Below are 25,877 nucleotides of genomic sequence, written 5' to 3' on the forward strand. Positions count from 1 at the left end.
GACACCCGCCTCAATGAACACATTTATGCATGTAGGAACGATAACTTGAACAACGCCTGTGTACAACACCGAAATTCCACCAATCATCTCATGAAGTTCAGGGACGCCCAACTAGTGATCAAAGAAACTAATTTCCGCAGACACAAGTGCCTTGAATCTTCACTAATAGCTGTTTCTAATACAATTAAACAAAACAAAGGCAGCTTCACCATCTCTGAAGTCTTAGCAAGAATCCTCCTGAAAACAGTAAATCCTGCTATCACATAGTCTCTCCTGTTAATACTACACAAGCACATTACAGAGAATGGACATTGAAACAGGCTGCCTCTATCCAGCCTCCAATATTTGTCTAACCAATTTTTATGTTTCCCAAGTAATAGCTTTTACATCGTTTATTCATGTGCAAGTTAATTGTTCTACATATTGTATTACTTCTACTACTACTACTACCACTGTTTTAAATTTCACCTCATCATTTATTATCTATATATTATGGTACCACTGTGGTATACACTATAACACTATGTATTCACGCTGTTATCAGGGAGACTGTCTTTCCTCTGATAAAAAAGTTATAATATTATTTTCACCGGCAAGCTAGGTCTAAAAATCCCCTCTGAGTGTATGGTTCTGCTTTGTTATTGTACAATGATTCTCCTTTTTTGACTCAGCAGATATTATTTTCTGCTAGATTAGTTCCAGGCGCTGGAGGAATATATCTTATAAGTTCACTGGCACAGTTTAAAGTTCTAGCACGCAAGAGTTAGTTTTTTTAGTTAGAGAGACCGTGAAACAACACGAACACGGCGGCACGGCGACACGGCGACACGGCGACACGGCGACATGGCGATATGGTGACACGGCGACACGGCAATATGGTGACACGGCGACAGGCACTGATCGAGTTCCAAGCTCTGTGGCTTTCTCATCACTTTTCTTTCGGCACTTTTTCCAATTTTTGAGGCGGTAGAAAACATCCAAACGGCTGTTCGGATGTTTCAGTAGTAATTTTAGAACTTTGCCCTTTCCCAGGGCCTGTTTAGATACTGGTGAGGTTCGGATAATAGCAGGTCGGATATGCGAGGTATCACTGTATATATATATATATATATATATATATATATATATATATATATATATATATATATATATATATATATATATATATATATATATATATATGTGTGTGTGTGTGTGTGTGTGTGTGTGTGTGTGTGTGTGTGTGTGTGTGTGTGTGTGTGTGTGTAATAATATCACATAAACAGGTGATATCAGAATATACAAAACAACCACTGTGAAAGAATAACATACATGAATACAATACTGTTGATAAATGTAATGAACACAATGTTGGTAGTGGCGCTGGTGATGACAGTTGTAGTGTCGCGTGTAATGTTAGTGGAGGAGGGAATGTGAGTGGTGGTGTCACCTATCATACATTCACACATAAACAGCGTCGTGTTCTGAGTTTACAAAGACTCCCACGAGGCCTTACAACTGGAAGTGCACTTACAAAACTCATGGACAAGGGTAGCACTGTTGACATTGATAAGGTCTGCTATTTATATGAACAATTTTTTCATTATGCTGAGAAACTCGAGATGATCCCAGGACTACTATAATGGATCAAAACTCGCATAAACTTTCCATATTAAGCTGGAATATTGCATCACTTAGAAAAAGACTTCCTGACCTTCATCATAAAGTAACCACCGAACCCATTGATGTTGTGTGTCTACAAGAGTGCAGAGTCCCTGAAAAATCCCAACCCCCTAAATTACCATCATTTGTTGCATATAACCTCAAATCTACTAACTCTTGTGTTCTATATATTAAAAAATCGCTTCCCCATCAACTTCTTGCACACAAGAAAACAGAGGGGCTACAATATCACGGTGTTAGGATTTATATAGGGAACTCTGCTCTCAACATATTTAACTTGTATGCTCCTGCTGATAAATTTAATTACTTGGAGCTCCCAACTTGTGCTCATTCTGAGCCTACTCTTATTATTGGCGATTACAATGCGAGACACAAAAGCATTGGAAACTCACAGTTTGGTAATCGTAATGGTAATCAACTGTTGTCACTCTTAAACAGTCATGATAATGTCCAAATTGTAGGTGATCTTGAACCCACACATATCTATGGAGGCATCCTTGATCTGTGCCTGGGCTTCAACATTACTTCTGCCAGCTGTGAGTCTTCCATTGTAACAGATATAGCGTCTGATCATTTCCCTAGGCTAACCTCACTAGATATTTGTAATACTATCCTTCCTGGTGGGATATTCAAACGGAAACGTTTTAATGTTCCCACTGATCAGCATGATGACTTTGTTGCACATGTGACTGACTGGTATAATTCCTATGAGTGTTCCTCTGTAGAGACCTTTAACAATGATCTTGTGAGCAGTATTCAGAACTACTTAGAGCCGCCACTGAAACCTCTTGGTACTCTAAACCCAACAAACTTCCATAATAATCATACCTCCTTCAAAAACCATACTTATTACAATGATTCTAAACTTCGTACACTGAAACGTACTGCTCGCAGACTAGGCCTAGCCTATAGAAAACATCGTACCCCTGGAATGCTGAGGCTCTTCCAAACTGCCCTTGCTGCTGCCAGAGAGCGTATGACAGACCTGCGGCAAACAGACTGGGAAAAATTTGTCAACGGTCTTAATGCTCACACCTCACTTAGCCGGGCTTGGAGGGACATAAATAGAATTAAGGGTAACAGAACTGGGCAGATCGCGCACCCTCATCCCTTACATAGGGCGAATGAGTTAGCTACATCTAGCTATGACAATCTTCCCAGTACCACACAAGCAAAGTTAAATGACAAATATGATGCAAGGGAGAGACTTGTTTGCTTTATGCTCAGCAAGGCAGATGATTGCAACATTCCTTTCACTAATTATGAACTTGATGCAGCACTAACTAAGGGCAACTCCACGTCGCCTGGTGAGGATGGTATTACTTACAACATACTCAGATTGCTGTGTCGAGTACCAGGTAATCCATTACTTGAATTATATAACATGAGCTATGTAACTGGGGAGCTCCCTCAATCTTGGACCAACAGCCTCATCATTCCAATTCCTAAGCCCAATCAACAAAATGCATTTCGGCCAATATCTCTTACTAGCTGCTTGTGTAAAACATTTGAGAGAATGATTCTTAATCGTCTCATGTACAGAATCAAAAAATTTTTGTCTCCCCGGTTACATGGTTTCATGCATGGAATGAGCGTGCATCATTGCATAGCCACCTTTCTCACCCTGCACACTGACAGCTCATACACTACCTTCCTTGACCTTAAATCCGCTTTCGATGTAGCCAACCGACATGTAATCATTAGTGAACTTGCCAGAATGGATGTTGGAGGATGGCTTCTCCGCTGGATTAAAGGCTACCTGTCCAACAGAAAATCGTCTGTGTTGTTCCAGGGACATAGAAGTGTAACTAAAGACTTTGAATTAGGAACCCCACAGGGAGGTGTGCTCAGTCCCACACTGTTCAATATTCTAATTAATGCATTACTTAATGCTATGCCTAGTCAGCCCCATCATTATGTGATTAGTTTTGCTGATGATATAATGATTCACACCACCGGATTCTCCAACACCCAAAACATTCTTAATCATGTACTAGCCTCGTGTCAGGACCTGGGGTTGATAATCTCTACTGATAAAACAAAGATACTCAATAGGCGTCCTCCTCGACAGAGAGGCACAGTTCGTCAGATCCAATTGCATGATGGGTCTCTTCTAGAATATGTAAGCAGATACAGGTATCTAGGTTTTGAGGTTCCACTACTTGGACCTGTTGTAACAAGACTTTGTCGCCAATACAAAGAACGACTAAGAGCACTTAGAGTTGTGGCAGGGCTTCACCCCAGGTATGGTGCTAATGTTAAAATTGTGAAAATGATGTATCTTGCTTATATTAGATCATTGGTTGATTATGCTGCGCCACTACTTGCTCTTGTGTCTAACTGGAAGCTTGGAGGGCTGGAAAAACTGCAGAACGAAGCAATGAGGATCATTTTAGGATGCCCTCGTACTGCCAAAATTTTAAATATGCAAAAAGAACTTGATATTCCAAGCATCAGAGATCGTGTTAAGTAAGTTTATTCAGGTATACACAAATACAGTTACATAGAATTATCATATATAGCAGCATATGTGTAGAGATTGTGTAGAGATTGTGTATGTGTAGGATTGTGTTACTGAAAGAAATATCCTAATTGGGGTTAATATGCTCAGGCAAGCTCATTCAAACCCCTGCACAGAAGCCCTCCAAACTTTCCTCAGCACTGGTGAACACTCCTCCAGATGGATCGAAAAAACTGGAACCGACCTCCGCATGAATCAGATACATGATCTATGTCAAGTAAGGCAACAGCGGCACTTCTCCGCTCCATGGAATATTACCCCATTCCAAACTACCATTCCTCCATTTCCCCCCAAACTACTTCTTAAATCACAACCAAAACTTCGCCTTGAAGCCAAACATGAGGCCTTAAGCTGTATTGATAACTTAGTCACACAGCACACACCCTCGCAAATTATTTACGCTGATGGTTCTGTTCACCAATCCACTGGTGCAGCTGATAGTGCTGCTGTTGTCCTACAGAGTGATGGCTCTCTTAAAGAAATTGGAGCACGCATCAATAATTGGGCCTCTACCCTTCAGACAGAACTGTTTGCCATACTCCTTGCATTGAAATGCATCTATGTATCAAAGATTGACAGTTTAATTGTAACTGATTCTCTGTCATCCATAAATGCTCTCAACTCATTAAGCATAAATTGTTGCATGCTTGTGTCAGAAGCCAGACACAGGTATGGTAGGATTGTGGACAGTGGAGTCAGAGTGCACATGCTGTGGATTCCATCTCACATTGGTCTTCAGATGCAAGATAGAACTGATAAATTGGCTAAGCTAAATAACAAAAAGGCACAATACCGTGACTGGAACGATACACAAACTGGCTCGTCTTCCTTATTTCCCAGTTCTACCACTACCACTACTACTACCTCTTCTTCTTCTACTACAACTACTGATGAAATTAAGACACATGTGCAGCGTCTGGTTGTCTTTGTTGTGGACGTTTCGCCATCCAGTGGCTGGCTGGATGGCGAAACGTCTACGGTGGGGATGCCCGGGTGTTGTGCGTGTGTCATTTCATCCTGTCGGTATTATATACAATTCTTGTACTACTACTACTACTACTACTACTACTACTACTACTACTACTACCTCCACCTCTTCCTGCCTATATATAGCCGTCCTGCTCCACCTCTGTTAGTGTGACTTTGTCAATGGTCGAAGTCGGACCGAAACGTCGTCGTAAGCTTCTGTCTTTTATGTGCGGGTTATTTGTGTATTGGCTAAGCTGTATGCTTTCAAAGAGGGAGTAGATTACAATCTTGGCTTGTCAGGTAGTAGTTTGAGAACAATAATACGAAAATAACTTCAACTGAATTTTATGGACTTAAGGCTCAGGGAGATTGACACCAGTGAGTCCATCTATCATCATTCTATCATGCAGGAGGAGCCACATGTCTATGGTGCATCCAACAAAATAAGCAGACTCTTGGATGTCACTACTGCCAGGCTCCGGCTGGGTTACAAGTATCTTTGGCAGGTTAAATCACCACCACCAGATGTAGACCAAACGAAATGTAAACTTTGCCAGATGGACTATTGTCACACCCTGCGTCATTATGTACTGGAGTGCGATAAAATTAATGAATTTAGAAACAACTCGCTCAGAAATGTTCAAGAAATGGCAAAGTACTTTATCCACAGTGGTATATTGCAGACCATTCTGGAGAAATACCCTGACTTTGCTAGCTGTAAATAAAGCATTACCACATGTGTGCATGTGTGTGTGTGTGTGTGTGTGTGTGTGTGTGTGTGTGTGTGTGTGTGTGTGTGTGTGTGTGTGTGTGTGTGTGTATGTGTGTGCACTCACCTAGTTGAGATTGCAGGGGTCGAGTCCAAGCTCCTCTGTGTGTGTGTGTGTGTGTGTGTGTGTGTGTGTGTGTGTGTGTGTGTGTGTGTGTGTGTGTGTGTGTGTGTGTGTGTGTGTGTGTGTGTGTTTGTGTGTGTGTGTGTATGTGTATGAGTGTATATGAGTGTGTGTGTGTGTATGAGTGTACTCACCTATTTGTACTCACCTATTTGTGGTTGCAGGGGTCGAGTCTTAGCTCCTGGCCCCGCCTCTTCACCGGTTGCTACTGGGCCCTCTCTCTCCCCGCTCCATGAGCTTTATCAAACCTCGTCTTAATACTGTGTATGGTTCCTGCCTCCACTACGTCATTTTCTAGGCTATTCCACTGCCTTACAACTCTATGACTGAAGAAATACTTCCCAATATCTCTCTGACTCATTTGTGTCTTCAACTTCCAATTGTGGCCTCTTGTTTCTGTGTCCCCTCCCTGGAACATCCTGTCTTTGTCCACCTTGTCTATTCCACGCAGTATTTTATATGTCGTTATCATGTCTCCCCTGACCCTCCTGTCCTCCAGTGTCGTCAGGCCGATTTCCCTTAATCTTTCTTCATAGGACATTCCCCTTAGCTCTGGAACTAACCTTGTCGCAAACCTTTGTACTTTCTCTAGTTTCTTGACGTGCTTTATCAAGTGCGGGTTCCAAACAGGTGCTGCATACTGCAGTATGGGCCTGACATACACGGTGTACAGTGTCTTGAACGATTCCTTACTAAGGTATCGGAATGCTGTTCTCAGGTTTGCCAGGCGCCCATATGCTGCAGCAGTTATCTGGTTGATGTGTGCTTCCGGAGACATGCTCGGTGTTATACTCACCCCAAGATCTTTCTCCTTGAGTGAGGTTTGCAGTCTTTGGCCACCTAGCCTATACTCGGTCTGTGGTCTTCTGTGCCCTTCCCCTATCTTCATGACTTTGCATTTGGCAGGATTAAATTCGAGAAGCCATTTGCTGGACCAGGTGTCCAGTCTGTCCAGGTCTCTTTGAAGTCCTGCCTGGTCCTCATCAGATTTAATTCTCCTCATTAACTTCACATCATCTGCAAACAGGGACACTTCTGAGTCTAACCCTTCCATCATGTCGTTCACATATACCAAAAATAGCACTGGTCCTAGGACCGACCCCTGTGGGACCCCGCTCGTCACAGGTGCCCACTGTGATACATCATTACGTACCATGACTCGTTGTCTCCCTGTCAGGTATTCTCTGATCCATTGCAGTGCCCTTCCTGTTATATGCGCCTGATGCTCTAGCTTCTGCACTAATCTCTTGTGAGGAACTGTGTCAAAGGCCTTCTTGCAGTCCAAGAAGATGCAATCAACCCACCCCTCTCTCTCGTGTCTTACTTCTGTTATTTTATCATGAAACTCCAGAAGGTTTGTGACACAGGATTTGCCTTCCATGAATCCGTGCTGGTTGGCATTTATACTCTTGTTCCGTTCCAGGTGCTCCACCACTCTCCTCCTGATAATCTTCTCCATAATTTTGCATACTATACACGTCATGTGTATGTGTGTGTGTGTGTGTGTGTATGAATTTGTATATGCATGTGTGTGTATGTGTGTGTGTGTCTCAACAATCAATATTTGCACCAATAATTCACTACAGGTGCCAGAAGTCGCCAGAACTTACCACAGGTCAGCTGTTTTTTAATAATCTTCCTGGCTTGCCAGTGTACTCGCATATAATCTAGTGATACCAGTGATTAGCAGAATACAGTGTTGTAGTAGCAACTAACCAGTATTATAATGGTACTTAGTGGAGTGGAGTGACTTTCATTAGTTTCTTTTTCTTGAAATACGAGACGTTACTGTGAATTTCATATAACCTGTAGTTACCAGCAGTCGCAATATACACAACGAGAAGCAATTATTACTACAGAAAAAGCGTCCTTCCTCCAAAATTTGCACCAGTCAACTATAGTGATAATATAGCATTTATTGTGGTGGAGACGGAAAAAAATAAAAAAAAAAAAAAAAAAAAGAGAAAAGCCAGATACAGCGATTGATAAACAAGGAGGTGACCGTTCGTCATTGTAGGAGCTGCCAGATATCACCGGCTCTTCAACACGCAAGTTATACTTTTGTATCAGTCAAATCACATATTACTCGGGTAGATAATTTCCAGTAGATCCTTCATGTGTTAGCTCAAATCACCGACCAGTATGTTTTAAATAAGTGACCCACTGATCAGAGCAGATCGACTGGCCCGAACCCTTGCCTGGTCCGAACCCTTGACTGGTCCGAACCCGGGACTGGTTTCAAACAGTTTCGTTGGACAATAAAGCAGACTGTAAACGGATGGGGTTGTAGGCGCCCTATAAACACAAACATTAAAAATCAGGAACGTGACGGTAAGCTGTCCAATATACAAAAAGAGTTAGAAACAGAAATACAAATAGCTAGAGCTTCATTTAAGGTTATTAATAGAATTTTCAAGAGGTTGCTAGTAGAATTGCAGTAAATCAACCATTCAAATCATTATGAAGCCCTGTGTAGTCTGTGGTCAGTCAAACAAACGGGCTTCCACATGGATAAATTGTCATTTTTGTGGAAATTGGTGTCACGCCCCTTGTGCAGATATCCCAGAACTAGCTACAAGCAGTATTAAAACAGAGAAGTGTTTTTGGGTATGCTCAAATGAGGAAAAACTGTGGACTAAAATCACAAGGGTATTAAAAGAGGACAACATCAAAGCTGCTTTCATAGAAAACCTGGAAGCTTTCTACAACAGATGGGAACATAAAATGTCTGGGCTGAATGGTACTGCCATTGATACTGGCCATGTAGTCATAAACTGTAAGGCTGGAGGTGATGTCCTGGTAGTCAGTAAATGTGGGGCTGATAGTGCTGTCCTGGGAGACAGTAATGGTGAAGCTGGAGGTGCTGTCCTGGGAGACAGTAATGGTGAAGCTGGAGGTGCTGTCCTGGGAGACAGTAATGGTGAAGCTGGAGGTGTCCTGGGAGACAGTAATGGTGAAGCTGGAGGTGCTGTCCTGGGAGACAGAAATGGTGAAGCTGGAGATACTGTCCTGGGAGACAGAAATGGTGAAGCTGGAGGTGCTGTCCTGGGAGACAGAAATGGTGAAGCTGGAGATACTGTCCTGGGAGACAGTAATGGTGAAGCTGGAGGTGCTGTCCTGGGAGACAGAAATGGTGAAGCTGGAGATACTGTCCTGGGAGACAGAAATGGTGAAGCTGGAGATATTGTCCAGGGAGTCGGGAATTATACGCAGGAAGGAATACATATAAATGACCTCATAGGGGACAGGAGCCATAGTAGGGAAACAAGTGTAGTCAAAGATAAGATAAAACCAATATTGCAAACTAGAAACACCGCAGGAAATAGCAAACAAGAGGACTCCAATAGCAATAGTGAGGATAAATTACCAAAAACAACTGGTGGGAGCTCCATTGTTGGTGCTAGGGAGGATAGAAGTAAGACAGGGAAACATGCACCAACAGGGAATACAGTCACAGAAACCCAAGGCAAGCGGAAACCAAGCCTGTGCACATACTATGCACTTGGTATCTGCTGGCATGGGAAATCTGGAAAAACAGATGGGACATGCAACTATGACCACCCTAGAAAATGCCATGCCCATATGAAAACAGGAAAATGCAAACTCCCTTCCTGTAAGCTTTTTCACCCTGAAATGTGTACCTCTTCAGTACAGGAAAGACTGTGCTATAACTTAAATTGCCAGGCATACCATCTAAAGGGGACAAAAAGATACAAAACATCCAGGCCAGGGGAAAACCTGGGTAGCCACAGCCACTCAAGAGGGAGAGGTTTTTTAGTGCCAGGAAGGAAAAAAAACTGGCAGGAAATGGCAGAAATCGTACACCAAATCCAGTCATTCCTGGAGTGGAACCACAGTCGATGGCCTCCACTCCAAACCAACAGATACAGATACTAATGCCGGAAAAAAAATCCCCCCCCAGTACCAACAATACCACCAGTCCGATAACATTCTTCTTTGCAAATATACAGGGTCTAAAGCCAGCTACAAACAACAAAATACCTTTCATCCGTGGACTGCTTGCAGAGGCAAAGGCAATGTTCGCGGCTTTCACTGAGACCCACATAAAGGATCACTTGGACAACGAAGTATGGATCCCAGGTTACAACCTATACAGATGTGACAGAGTGAACAGGCAAAAGGGGGGGGTTGGCCTGTACATTGCAGAGTCACTTGTTTGCACAGAACTGCTTAATGCCTCAAATGACGTAGTGGAAGTTTTAGCAGTAAAGGTCGAGAACCAAAACCTAGTCATTGTGGTAGTCTACAAGCCTCCGGATGCAACATCCCAGCAATTCCAGGAACAGCTGTTAAAAATTGACCACTGTCTGGAAAATCTTCCAGCTCCTGCACCCAACATCTTGCTCCTGGGGGATTTCAACTTAAGGCACCTAAAATGGAGGAATATAGCAAATAATATTGTTGCAGAAATAACACCAGGAGGCAGCTCTGATGAAAACTCACACTCACACGAGCTTTTAAATCTCTGCACAAAATTCAATTTAAACCAGCAAATAATAGAGCCTACAAGACTGGAGAATACACTAGACCTCATCTTCACTAACAATGATGATCTGATAAGAAATGTCACCATATCAAAAACAATATACTCAGATCACAACATAATTGAGGTTCAGACATGTATGCATGGAGCCCCAGACCGACAAAATGAGACTAGTCATGAGGGAGCATTCACCAAATTCAACTTCAATAACAAAAACATAAAGTGGGACCAAGTAAACCAAGTCCTAACCGATATAAGCTGGGAAGATATACTAAGCAACACAGACCCAAACTTATGCCTAGAACAGATTAACTCGGTGGCACTCGATGTATGCACAAGGCTTATTCCTCTAAGAAAAAGGAGGAGTAGATGTAAAATAGAAAGAGACAGGCGCTCCCTTTACAGGCGACGGAAAAGAATAACAGAGCGGCTAAAAGAGGTCAATATATCTGAAATGCGCAGGGAGACACTGGTCAGAGAAATAGCAAGCATCGAACTTAAGCTAAAAGAATCCTTTAGGAGTCAGGAATCGCGGGAAGAACTAAAAGCCATAAATGAAATCGAAAGAAACCCAAAGTATTTCTTCTCCTATGCCAAATCAAAATCGAGAACAACGTCCAGTATTGGGCCCCTACTTAAACAAGATGGGTCCTACACAGATGACAGCAAGGAAATGAGTGAGCTACTCAAGTCCCAATATGACTCAGTTTTTAGCAAGCCGCTAACCAGACTGAGAGTCGAAGACCAAAATGAATTTTTTATGAGAGAGCCACAAAATTTGACTAACACAAGCCTATCCGATGTTATCCTGACGCCAAATGACTTCGAACAGGCGATAAATGACATGCCCATGCACTCTGCCCCAGGGCCAGACTCATGGAACTCTGTGTTCATCAAGAACTGCAAGAAGCCCCTATCACGAGCCTTTTCCATCCTATGGAGAGGGAGCATGGACACGGGGGTCGTCCCTCAGTTACTAAAAACAACAGACATAGCCCCACTCCACAAAGGGGGCAGTAAAGCAACAGCAAAGAACTACAGACCAATAGCACTAACATCCCATATCATAAAAATCTTTGAAAGGGTCCTAAGAAGCAAGATCACCACCCATCTAGAAACCCATCAGTTACACAACCCAGGGCAACATGGGTTTAGAACAGGTCGCTCCTGTCTGTCTCAACTACTGGATCACTACGACAAGGTCCTAAATGCACTAGAAGACAAAAAGAATGCAGATGTAATATATACAGACTTTGCAAAAGCCTTCGACAAGTGTGACCATGGCGTAATAGCGCACAAAATGCGCGCTAAAGGAATAACAGGAAAAGTCGGTCGATGGATCTATAATTTCCTCACTAACAGAACACAGAGAGTAGTCGTCAACAGAGTAAAGTCCGAGGCAGCTACGGTGACAAGCTCTGTCCCACAAGGCACAGTACTAGCTCCCATCTTGTTCCTCATCCTCATATCCGACATAGACAAGGATGTCAGCCACAGCACCGTGTCTTCCTTTGCAGATGACACCCGAATCTGCATGACAGTGTCTTCCATTGCAGACACTGCAAGGCTCCAGGCGGACATCAACCAAATCTTTCAGTGGGCTGCAGAAAACAATATGAAGTTCAACGATGAGAAATTTCAATTACTCAGATATGGTAAACATGAGGAAATTAAATCTTCATCAGAGTACAAAACAAATTCTGGCCACAAAATAGAGCGAAACACCAACGTCAAAGACCTAGGAGTGATTATGTCGGAGGATCTCACCTTCAAGGACCATAACATTGTATCAATCGCGTCTGCTAGAAAAATGACAGGATGGATAATGAGAACCTTCAAAACTAGGGAGGCCAAGCCCATGATGACACTCTTCAGGTCACTTGTTCTATCTAGGCTGGAATATTGCTGCACTCTAACAGCACCTTTCAAGGCAGGTGAAATTGCCGACCTAGAAAATGTACAGAGAACTTTCACGGCGCGCATAACGGAGATAAAACACCTCAATTACTGGGAGCGCTTGAGGTTTCTAAACCTGTATTCCCTGGAACGCAGGAGGGAGAGATACATGATTATATACACCTGGAAAATCCTAGAGGGACTAGTACCAAACTTGCACACGAAAATCACTCACTACGAAAGCAAAAGACTTGGCAGACGATGCACCATCCCCCCAATGAAAAGCAGGGGTGTCACTAGCACGTTAAGAGACCATACAATAAGTGTCAGGGGCCCGAGACTGTTCAACTGCCTCCCAGCACACATAAGGGGGATTACCAACAGACCCCTGGCAGTCTTCAAGCTGGCACTGGACAAGCACCTAAAGACAGTTCCTGATCAGCCGGGCTGTGGCTCGTACGTTGGTTTGCGTGCAGCCAGCAGCAACAGCCTGGTTGATCAGGCGCTGATCCACCAGGAGGCCTGGTCACAGACCGGGCCGCGGGGGCGTTGACCCCCGAAACTCTCTCCAGGTAAACTCCAGGTACAGTTGTGACCGGGTGTGGAAGTGTGAATTGCTCATTACACTATAATTTGTTCATGATTGTAGCCATGTATAAACGTAAGTAACCATTTTTACAGGATTCATTACCTTTGTAACTTGTGAGTTCATTACCTTGTACCTAGTTCAGCCATCACAACTTTGGGAGCCCAGTCCCTGGACCCATTACGTACCTCTGTAATCTGTAAATACCTTTGTAACTTGTCATGATTGTGACTAGACCTACCTGGAGTTCATTACCTTTGTAAATTGTGAGTTCATTACCTTTGTAAATTGTGAACTCATTACCTCTGTAACTTGCTCAGCTATCAAAACTTTGGAGTCCAGTCCCTGGACCAATTATGTACCTCTGTAATCTTTTGACTACCGCCCACAGGATGGGTATGGGGTGCATAATAAACATATTAAACTAACTGAAAGAATAGTGAAGTTCCAAGCGCTTTCATGACTTCTCACATTATTAAGGAACTATATAAGCATTACATCAAAGGAAGGCATATAAAGGGTCGAGACCACACCTCACAATCACATCCCACAACAAAGAAACACATGAATATATAAAGCATTAGAATCTTGTCCAGTTCTAATGCTTTAGTTATGTTGTTTTAATCTTAGTTCGAGACTTTTACTGGTTTGACCGTAATAAACTTTATCGCAAATTTTACAAGGAATCTTATAGACATATCCGTCACCTTTTTGGTATAATAAATGGTTTTGAAAACCGACAACTTGAAGAATTGAGACACTTATGCAACGTATGGGAATCTTTATTGAAGAAACGTTTCGCCACACAGTGGCTTCATCAGTCCTATACAAAGTAGGAAGGTATAAGGAGAGGAGGAGTTTGAGGTAATCAGTCCCTTAGCCTAGAGTCGATGTGTTCAGTCCATCAATCTTGTAGAAAGTACAGCATAGGGCCGTAGCAGTGGCGTATCTACAGTAGTCAGGTGAGGCGAAGCAAGAGGAGGCGGGGTCATAGTGGAACCATCCACTAGTTTAAGTAAGTCTTCGTGCAAAGATTGGACAATTTTGAAGAATTCTTTGTATCAAGTTCCCATGATGATGCAGTGTCTAACAGATGTGTTAAAGATTCCCATATGTTGCATAAGTGTCTCAGTTCTTCAAGCTGTCGGTTTTCAAAACCATTTATCATATCTGTTAGACATTGCAGCATCATGGGATCTTGATGTAAAGAATTCCTCAAAACTTGTCCAATCTTTGGACGAAGACCTACTTAGACAAGTGGATGGTTCCACTATGACCCCGCCTCCTCCTGCTCAGGAGTGAAGCAAACTGGCACTACCAGTATGGTGTTAACAGTTCATATTAAGATGATTATTGTGTTGCTGCCTGTCATGGTGGTTGTGACCACCACCATCACTACAACGACCACGTGTAACATGACACTTACCTGTCATGGTGACTGTGACCCCCACCATAACTACAACGACCACTCGCCACATGACAAACTTGTCACACCTCGTCAATGATCAGGTCGTCTTTACAAGATTACTGTGAGTTGGAAATGTTTTACGTGGTCGGTCTTTTAAAAAAAATTAATTAGATTTAAGTTGATATATTTTGGATCTAAGTTGATATATTTAAGATCTAACACAAAACTCGTTCATATTTATTGAAATTGTGTCTATGGATGAAGGAGGCGAGGTGGTAGTTAAGTTTGTGATGTTGAGGTTGTAGACAGCAACAGCGAGAGGGGCGGCCACACACTGATAACAGACACATCAGCACCAGATATAGAGGACGTCTGACCGTACTCCTGCCACCCAGCACACTGATCCTACCTCACTCACACACACACACAAACACACACGCGCGCGCGCGCGAGCCACAGGAGTTGTGACTCGACCCCTGCAGCCACATATAGGTGAGTATGCACACATGCACGCATGTGCTTATATACCAACAACTACAAAATTTATTTTCAAAATCTACATAACTTTTCATATGACAGGATACAAGTAGAACTTAAACCTTCTTGATATTACACAGTTATATAGATAAAGAAAATATATATAAATGCGGCCTTCAATTTAACTGTCTGTAAATAAAAATTTTTAATTTAATGATAATTTTAAGTAACGAAACTCAGTGTATTTAAACAGCAATGTTAATATGAAGAGATAGTAATAGATAGTTGTACTGTCAATTTTAGTTATAATAATTATTGGTGTAAGCAATGTAGTGGTGATAGTAATGTTGACTGGTCTGGATAAGCAGGTGACACTATATGCAACTGAATTAGAGTCCATCTAGGTTAATTTGCATCAAATTAAGTTTTTTTTACCTCCGTGTGTTTTGATGGGAGATAATCCCCTGGGTTAGGTTAGGTAAGGAATGTCAGAAAACAGTACTAATTGTTTCCTGAGGCGGGTCTTAGGCCTATGATGACCCGCCAGTGCAACTTTTGGTCATCTGACCGAGGCTGTCACTGAGGGTTTTCATACTTTTGAAGCTTTTTTTCTCAGTTTTTCTACTCAGGTTAAGTAACCAGGCTACCTAGATTATTGCAGCATGACCTGTAACCAGGCTACCTAGATTATTGCAGCATGACCTGTAACCAGGCTACCTAGATTATTGCAGCATGACCTGTAACCAGGCTACCTAGATTATTGCAGCATGACCTGCAACCAGGCTACCTAGATTATTGCAGCATGACCTGTAACCAGGCTACCTAGATTATTGCAGCATGACCTGTAACCAGGCTACCTAGATTATTGCAGCATGACCTGTAACCAGGCTACCTAGATTATTGCAGCATGACCTGTAACCAGGCTACCTAGATTATTGCAGCATGACCTGTAACCAGGCTACCTAGATTATTGCAGCATGACCTGTAACCAGGCTACCTAGACTATTGCAGCATGGCCTGTAACCAGGCTACCTAGATTATTGCAGCATGACCTGTAACCAGGCTACCTAGATTATTGCAGCATGACCTGTAACCAGGCTACCTAGATTATTGCAGCATGACCTGTAACCAGGCTACCTAGATTATTGCAGCATGACCTGTAACCAGGCTACCTAGATTATTGCAGCATGACCTGTAACCAGGCTAGCTTGATTATTGCAGCATGGCCTGTAACCAGGCTACCTAGATAATTGCAGCAGGACCTGTAACCAGGCTACCTAGATTATTGCAGCATGACCTGTAACCAGGCTACCTAGATTATTGCAGCATGACCTGTAACCAGGCTACCTAGATTATTGCAGCATGACCTGTAACCAGGCTAGCTTGATTATTGCAGCATGGCCTGTAACCAGGCTACCTAGATTATTGCAGCATGACCTGTAACCAGGCTACCTAGATTATTGCAGCATTACCTGTAACCAGGCTACCTAGATTATTGCAGCATGACCTGTAACCAGGCTACCTAGATTATTGCAGCATGACCTGTAACCAGGCTACCTAGATTATTGCAGCATGACCTGTAACCAGGCTACCTAGATTATTGCAGCATGACCTGTAACCAGGCTACCTAGATTATTGCAGCATGACCTGTAACCAGGCTACCTAGATTATTGCAGCATGACCTGTAACCAGGCTAGCTTGATTATTGCAGCATGGCCTGTAACCAGGCTACCTAGATTATTGCAGCATGGCCTGTAACCAGGCTACCTAGATTATTGCAGCATGACCTGTAACCAGGCTACCTAGATTATTGCAGCATGACCTGTAACCAGGCTACCTAGATTATTGCAGCATGACCTGTAACCAGGCTACCTAGATTATTGCAGCATGACCTGTAACCAGGCTACCTAGATTATTGCAGCATGACCTGTAACCAGGCTACCTAGATTATTGCAGCATGACCTGTAACCAGGCTACCTAGATTATTGCAGCATGACCTGCAACCAGGCTACCTAGATTATTGCAGCATGACCTATAACCAGGCTACCTAGATTATTGCAGCATGACCTGTAACCAGGCTACCTAGATTATTGCAGCATGACCTGCAACCAGGCTACCTAGATTATTGCAGCATGACCTGTAACCAGGCTACCTAGATTATTGCAGCATGACCTGCAACCAGGCTACCTAGATTATTGCAGCATGACCTGTAACCAGGCTACCTAGATTATTGCAGCATGACCTGTAACCAGGCTACCTAGATTATTGCAGCATGACCTGTAACCAGGCTACCTAGATTATTGCAGCATGACCTGCAACCAGGCTACCTAGATTATTGCAGCATGACCTGTAACCAGGCAACCTAGATTATTGCAGCATGACCTGCAACCAGGCTACCTAGATTATTGCAGCATGACCTGTAACCAGGCTACCTAGATTATTGCAGCATGACCTGTAACCAGGCTACCTAGATTATTGCAGCATGACCTGTAACCAGGCTACCTAGATTATTGCAGCATGACCTGTAACCAGGCTACCTAGATTATTGCAGCATGACCTGCAACCAGGCTACCTAGATTATTGCAGCATGACCTGTAACCAGGCTACCTAGATTAGTGCAGCATGACCTGCAACCAGGCTACCTAGATTATTGCAGCATGACCTGTAACCAGGCTACCTAGATTATTGCAGCATGACCTGTAACCAGGCTACCTAGATTATTGCAGCATGACCTGTAACTAGGCTACCTAGATTATTGCAGTATGACCTGCAACCAGGCTACCTAGATTATTGCAGCATGACCTGTAACCAGGCTACCTAGATTATTGCAGCATGACCTGCAACCAGGCTACCTAGATTATTGCAGCATGACCTGTAACCAGGCTACCTAGATTATTACAGCATGACCTGTAACCAGGCTACCTAGATTATTGCAGCATGACCTGTAACCAGGCTACCTAGATTATTGCAGCATGACCTGTAACCAGGCTACCTAGATTATTGCAGCATGACCTGCAACCAGGCTACCTAGATTATTGCAGCATGACCTGTAACCAGGCTACCTAGATTACTGCAGCATGACCTGCAACCAGGCTACCTAGATTATTGCAGCATGACCTGTAACCATTCTACCTAGATTATTGCAGCATGACCTGTAACCAGGCTACCTACATTATTGCAACATGACCTGTAACCAGGCTACCTAGATTATTGCAGCATGACCTGTAACCAGGCTACCTAGATTATTGCAGCATGACCTGTAACCAGGCTACCTACATTATTGCAGCATGACCTGTAACCAGGCTACCTAGATTATTGCAGCATGACCTGTAACCAGGCTACCTAGATTATTGCAGCATGACGTGTAACCAGGCTACCTAGATTATTGCAGCATGACCTGTAAACAGGCTACCTAGATTATTGCAGCATGACCTGTAACCAGGCTACCTAGATTATTGCAGCATGACCTGTAACCAGGCTACCTAGATTATTGCAGCATGACCTGTAACCAGGCTACCTAGATTATTGCAGCATGACCTGTAAGCAGGCTACCTAAATTATTGCAGCATGACCTGTAACCAGGCTACCTAGATTATTGCAGCATGACCTGCAACCAGGCTACCTAGATTATTGCAGCATGACCTGTAACCAGGCTACCTAAATTATTGCAGCATGACCTGTAACCAGGCTACCTAGATTATTGCAGCATGACCTGTAATCAGGCTACCTAGATTATTGCAGCATGACCTGTAACCAGGCTACTTAGATTATTGCAGCATGACCTGTAACCAGGCTACCTAGATTATTGCAGCATGACTTGTAACCAGGATACCTAGATTATTGCAGCATGACCTGTAACCAGGCTACCTAGATTATTGCAGCATGGCCTGTAACCAGGCTACCTAGATTATTGCAGCATGACCTGTAACCAGGCTACCTAGATTATTGCAGCATGACCTGTAACCAGGCTACCTAGATTATTGCAGCATGACCTGTAACCAGGCTACCTAGATTATTGCAGCATGACCTGTAACCAGGCTACCTAGATTATTGCAGCATGACCTGTAACCAGGCTACCTAGATTATTGCAGCATGACCTGTAACCAGGCTACCAAGATTATTGCAGCATGACCTGTAACCAGGCTACCTAGATTATTGCAGCATGACCTGTAACCAGGCTACCTAGATTATTGCAGAATGACCTGTAATCAGGCTACCTAGATTATTGCAGCATGACCTGTAACCACTCTACCTAGATTATTGCAGCATGACCTGTAACCAGGCTACCTAGATTACTGCAGCATGACCTGTAAACAGGCTACCTAGATTATTGCAGCATGACCTGTAACCAGGCTACCTAGATAATTGCAGATTGACCTGTAACCAGGCTACCTAGATTATTGCAGCATGATCTGTAACCAGGCTACCTAGATTATTGCAGCATGACCTGTAAACAGGCTACCTAGATTATTGCAGCATGACCTGTAACCAGGCTACCTAGATTACTGCAGCATGACCTGTAAACAGGCTACCTAGATTATTGCAGCATGACCTGTAACCAGGCTACCTAGATTATTGCAGCATGACCTGTAACCAGGCTACCTAGATTATTGCAGCATGACCTGTAACCAGGCTACCTAGATTATTGCAGCATGACCTGTAAACAGGCTACCTACATTATTGCAGCATGACCTGTAACCAGGCTACCTAGATTATTGCAGCATGACCTGTAACCAGGCTACCTACATTATTGCAGCATGACCTGTAACCAGGCTACCTAGATTATTGCAGCATGACCTGTAACCAGGCTAACTAGATTATTGCAGCATGACCTGTAACCAATCTACCTAGATTATTGTAGCATGACCTGTAAACAGGCTACCTAGATTATTGCAGCATGACCTGTAACCAGGCTACCTAGATTATTGCAGCATGACCTGTAACCAGGCTACCTAGATTATTGCAGCATGACCTGTAACCAGGCTACCTAGATTATTGCAGCATGACCTGTAACCAGGCTACCTAGATTATTGCAGCATGACCTGTAACCAGGCTACCTTGATTATTGCAGCATGACCTGTAACCAGGCTACCTAGATTATTGCAGCATGACCTGTAACCAGGCTACCTAGATTATTGCAGCATGACCTGTAACCAGGCTACCTAGATTATTGCAGCACGACCTGTAACCAGGCTACCTAGATTATTGCAGCATGATCTGTAACCAGGCTACCTAGATTATTGCAGCATGACCTGTAACCAGGCTACCTAGATTATTGCAGCATGGCCTGTAACCAGGCTACCTAGATTATTGCAGCATGACCTGTAACCAGGCTACCTAGATTATTGCAGCATGATCTGTAACCAGGCTACCTAGATTATTGCAGCATGACCTGTAAACAGGCTACCTAGATTATTGCAGCATGACCTGTAACCAGGCTACCTAGATTACTGCAGCATGACCTGTAAACAGGCTACCTAGATTATTGCAGCATGACCTGTAACCAGGCGACCTAGATTATTGCAGCATGACCTGTATCCAGGCTACCTAGATTATTGCAGCATGACCTGTAACCAGGCTACCTAGATTATTGCAGCATGACCTATAACCAGGCTACCTAGATTATTGCAGCATGACCTGTAACCAGGCTACCTAGATTAGTGCAGCATGACCTGTAACCAGGCTACCTAGATTATTGCAGCATGACCTGTAAACAGGCTACCTACATTATTGCAGCATGACCTGTAACCAGGCTACCTAGATTATTGCAGCATGACCTGTAACCAGGCCAACTAGATTATTGCAGCATGACCTGTAACCAGGCTACCTAGATTATTGCAGCAGGACCTGTAAACAGGCTACCTATATTATTGCAGCACGACCTGTAACCAATCTACCTAGATTATTGCAGCATGACCTGTAAACACGCTACCTAGATTATTGCAGCATGACCTGTAACCAGGCTACCTAGATTATTGCAGCATGACCTGTAAGCAGGCTACCTAGATTATTGCAGCATGACCTGTAACCAGGCTACCTAGATTATTGCAGCATGACCTGTAACCAGGCTACCTACATTATTGCAGCATGACCTGAAACCAGGCTACCTACATTATTGCAGCATGACCTGTAACCAGGCTACCTAGATTATTGCAGCATGACCTGTAACCAGGCTACCTAGATTACTGCAGCATGACCTGCAAACAGGCTACCTACATTATTGCAGCATGACCTGTAACCAGGCTACCTAGATTATTGCAGCATGACCTGTAACCAGGCTACCTAGATTATTGCAGCATGACCTGTAACCAGGCTACCTAGATTATTGCAGCATGACCTGTAACCAGGCTACCTAGATTATTGCAGCATGACCTGTAACCAATCTACCTAGATTATTGCAGCATGACCTGTAAACAGGCAACCTAGATTATTGCAGCATGACCTGTAACCAGGCTACCTAGATTATTGCAGCATGACCTGTAACCAGGCTACCTAGATTATTGCAGCATGACCTGTAACCAGGCTACCTAGATTATTGCAGCATGACCTGTAACTAGGCTACCTAGATTATTGCAGCATGACCTGTAACCAGGCTACCTAGATTATTGCAGCATGACCTGTAACCAGGCTACCTAGATTATTGCAGCATGACCTGTAACCAGGCTACCTAGATTATTGCAGCATGACTTGTAACCAGGCTACCTAGATTATTGCAGCATGACCTGTAACCAGGCTACCTAGATTATTGCAGCATGACCTGTAACCAGGCTACCTAGATTATTGCAGCATGACCTGCAACCAGGCTACCTAGATTATTGCAGCATGACCTGTAACCAGGCTACCTAGATTATTTCAGCATGACCTTTAACCAAGCTACCTAGTTTATTGCAGCATGACCTGTAACCAGGCTACATAGATTATTGCAGCATGACCTGTAACAAGGCTACCTAGATTATTGCAGCATGACCTGTAACCAGGCTACCTAGATTATTGCAGCATGACCTGTAACCAGGCTACCTAGATTATTGCAGCATGACCTGTAACCAGGCCACCTACATTATTGCAGCATGACCTGTAACCAGGCTACCTAGATTACTGCAGCATGACCTGTAACCAGGCTACCTAGATTATTGCAGCATGACCTGTAACCAGGCTACCTAGTTTATTGCAGCATGACCTGCAACCAGGCTACCTAGATTATTGCAGCATGACCTGTAACCAGGCTACCTAGATTATTGCAGCAAGACCTGTAACCAGGCTACCTAGATTATTGCAGCATGACCTGTAACCAGGCTACCTAGATTATTGCAGCATGACCTGTAACCAGGCTACCTAGATTATTGCAGCATGGCCTGTAACCAGGCTACCTAGATTTTTGCAGCATGACCTGTAACCAGGCTGCTTAGATTATTGCAGCATGACCTGTAACCAGGCTACCTAGATTATTGCAGCATGACCTGTAACCAGTCTACCTAGATTATTGCAGCATGACCTGTAACCAGGCTACCTACATTATTGCAGCATGACCTGAAACCAGGCTACCTACATTATTGCAGCATGACCTGTAACCAGGCTACCTAGATTATTGCAGCATGACCTGTAACCAGGCTACCTAGATTACTGCAGCATGACCTGTAAACAGGCTACCTACATTATTGCAGCATGACCTGTAACCAGGCTACCTAGATTATTGCAGCATGACCTGTAACCAGGCTACCTTGATTATTGCAGCATGACCTGTAACCAGGCTACCTAGATTATTGCAGCATGACCTGTAACCAGGCTACCTAGATTATTGCAGCATGACCTGTAACAAGGCTACCTAGATTATTGCAGCATGTCCTGTAACCAGGCTACCTAGATTATTGCAGTATGACCTGTAACCAGGCTGCTTAGATTATTGCAGCATGATGTGTAACCAGGCTACCTAGATTATTGCAGCATGACCTGTAACCAGGCTACCTAGATTATTGCAGCATGACCTGTAACCAGGCTACCTACATTATTGCAGCATGACCTGAAACCAGGCTACCTACATTATTGCAGCATGACCTGTAACCAGGCTCCCTAGATTATTGCAGCATGACCTGTAACCAGGCTACCTAGATTACTGCAGCATGACCTGTAAACAGGCTACCTACATTATTGCAGCATGACCTGTAACCAGGCTACCTAGATTATTGCAGCATGACCTGTAACCAGGCTACCTTGATTATTGCAGCATGACCTGTAACCAGGCTACCTAGATTATTGCAGCATGACCTGTAACCAGGCTACCTAGATTATTGCAGCATGACCTGTAACCAATCTACCTAGATTATTGCAGCATGACCTGTAAACAGGCTACTTAGATTATTGCAGCATGACCTGTAACCAGGCTACCTAGATTATTGCAGCATGACTTGTAACCAGGATACCTAGATTATTGCAGCATGACCTGTAACCAGGCTACCTAGATTATTGCAGCATGGCCTGTAACCAGGCTACCTAGATTATTGCAGCATGACCTGTAACCAGGCTACCTAGATTATTGCAGCATGACCTGTAACCAGGCTACCTAGATTATTGCAGCATGACCTGTAACCAGGCTACCTAGATTATTGCAGCATGACCTGTAACCAGGCTACCTAGATTATTGCAGCATGACCTGTAACCAGGCTACCTAGATTATTGCAGCATGACCTGTAACCAGGCTACCAAGATTATTGCAGCATGACCTGTAACCAGGCTACCTAGATTATTGCAGCATGACCTGTAACCAGGCTACCTAGATTATTGCAGCATGACCTGTAATCAGGCTACCTAGATTATTGCAGCATGACCTGTAACCACTCTAGCTAGATTATTGCAGCATGACCTGTAACCAGGCTACCTAGATTACTGCAGCATGACCTGTAAACAGGCTACCTAGATTATTGCAGCATGACCTGTAACCAGGCTACCTAGATTATTGCAGATTGACCTGTAACCAGGCTACCTAGATTATTGCAGCATGACCTGTAACCAGGCTACCTAGATTATTGCAGCATGACCTGTAACCAGGCTACCTAGATTATTGCAGCATGACCTGTAACCAGGCTACCTAGATTATTGCAGCATGACCTGTAACCAGGCTACCTAGATTATTGCAGCATGACCTGTAAACAGGCTACCTACATTATTGCAGCATGACCTGTAACCAGGCTACCTAGATTATTGCAGCATGACCTGTAACCAGGCTACCTACATTATTGCAGCATGACCTGTAACCAGGCTACCTAGATTATTGCAGCATGACCTGTAACCAGGCTAACTAGATTATTGCAGCATGACCTGTAACCAATCTACCTAGATTATTGTAGCATGACCTGTAAACAGGCTACCTAGATTATTGCAGCATGACCTGTAACCAGGCTACCTAGATTATTGCAGCATGACCTGTAACCAGGCTACCTAGATTATTGCAGCATGACCTGTAACCAGGCTGCCTAGATTATTGCAGCATGACCTGTAACCAGGCTACCTAGATTATTGCAGCATGACCTGTAACCAGGCTACCTTGATTATTGCAGCATGACCTGTAACCAGGCTACCTAGATTATTGCAGCATGACCTGTAACCAGGCTACCTAGATTATTGCAGCATGACCTGTAACCAGGCTACCTAGATTATTGTAGCACGACCTGTAACCAGGCTACCTAGATTATTGCAGCATGATCTGTAACCAGGCTACCTAGATTATTGCAGCATGACCTGTAACCAGGCTACCTAGATTATTGCAGCATGGCCTGTAACCAGGCTACCTAGATTATTGCAGCATGACCTGTAACCAGGCTACCTAGATTATTGCAGCATGATCTGTAACCAGGCTACCTAGATTATTGCAGCATGACCTGTAAACAGGCTACCTAGATTATTGCAGCATGACCTGTAACCAGGCTACCTAGATTACTGCAGCATGACCTGTAAACAGGCTACCTAGATTATTGCAGCATGACCTGTAACCAGGCTACCTAGATTATTGCAGCATGACCTGTATCCAGGCTACCTAGATTATTGCAGCATGACCTGTAACCAGGCTACCTAGATTATTGCAGCATGACCTATAACCAGGCTACCTAGATTATTGCAGCATGACCTGTAACCAGGCTACCTAGATTATTGCAGCATGACCTGTAACCAGGCTACCTATATTATTGCAGCATGACCTGTAACCAATCTACCTAGATTATTGCAGCATGACCTGTAAACACGCTACCTAGATTATTGCAGCATGACCTGTAACCAGGCTACCTAGATTATTGCAGCATGACCTGTAACCAGGCTACCTAGATTATTGCAGCATGACCTGTAACCAGGCTACCTAGATTATTGCAGCATGACCTGTAACCAGGCTACCTACATTATTGCAGCATGACCTGAAACCAGGCTACCTACATTATTGCAGCATGACCTGTAACCAGGCTACCTAGATTATTGCAGCATGACCTGTAACCAGGCTACCTAGATTACTGCAGCATGACCTGCAAACAGGCTACCTACATTATTGCAGCATGACCTGTAACCAGGCTACCTAGATTATTGCAGCATGACCTGTAACCAGGCTACCTAGATTATTGCAGCATGACCTGTAACCAGGCTACCTAGATTATTGCAGCATGACCTGTAACCAGGCTACCTAGATTATTGCAGCATGACCTGTAACCAATCTACCTAGATTATTGCAGCATGACCTGTAAACAGGCAACCTAGATTATTGCAGCATGACCTGTAACCAGGCTACCTAGATTATTGCAGCATGACCTGTAACCAGGCTACCTAGATTATTGCAGCATGACCTATAACCAGGCTACCTAGATTATTGCAGCATGACCTGTAACCAGGCTACCTAGATTATTGCAGCATGACCTGTAACCAGGCTACCTATATTATTGCAGCATGACCTGTAACCAATCTACCTAGATTATTGCAGCATGACCTGT

At 43.6% G+C, this 25,877-nt stretch overlaps 1 protein-coding gene across 1 annotated transcript in view; it reads right to left on the minus strand.

The window, feature by feature from the left end:
- Positions 1 to 14,828, minus strand: part of LOC128684394 (uncharacterized) — a 51,273-nt gene extending 36,445 nt beyond the window's left edge. The window contains exon 1 of the mRNA XM_070098209.1: positions 14,458 to 14,828. Coding sequence (XP_069954310.1) covers positions 14,458 to 14,509 — 52 coding nt within the window. The 5' untranslated portion in view covers positions 14,510 to 14,828. The remainder of the gene's footprint in view (positions 1 to 14,457) is intronic.
- Between the last annotated feature and the right edge of the window lie 11,049 nt (positions 14,829 to 25,877).

Source organism: Cherax quadricarinatus, chromosome 4 (assembly GCF_038502225.1).
Source record: "Cherax quadricarinatus isolate ZL_2023a chromosome 4, ASM3850222v1, whole genome shotgun sequence".
In the NCBI taxonomy this organism is placed as follows: domain Eukaryota; kingdom Metazoa; phylum Arthropoda; class Malacostraca; order Decapoda; family Parastacidae; genus Cherax; species Cherax quadricarinatus.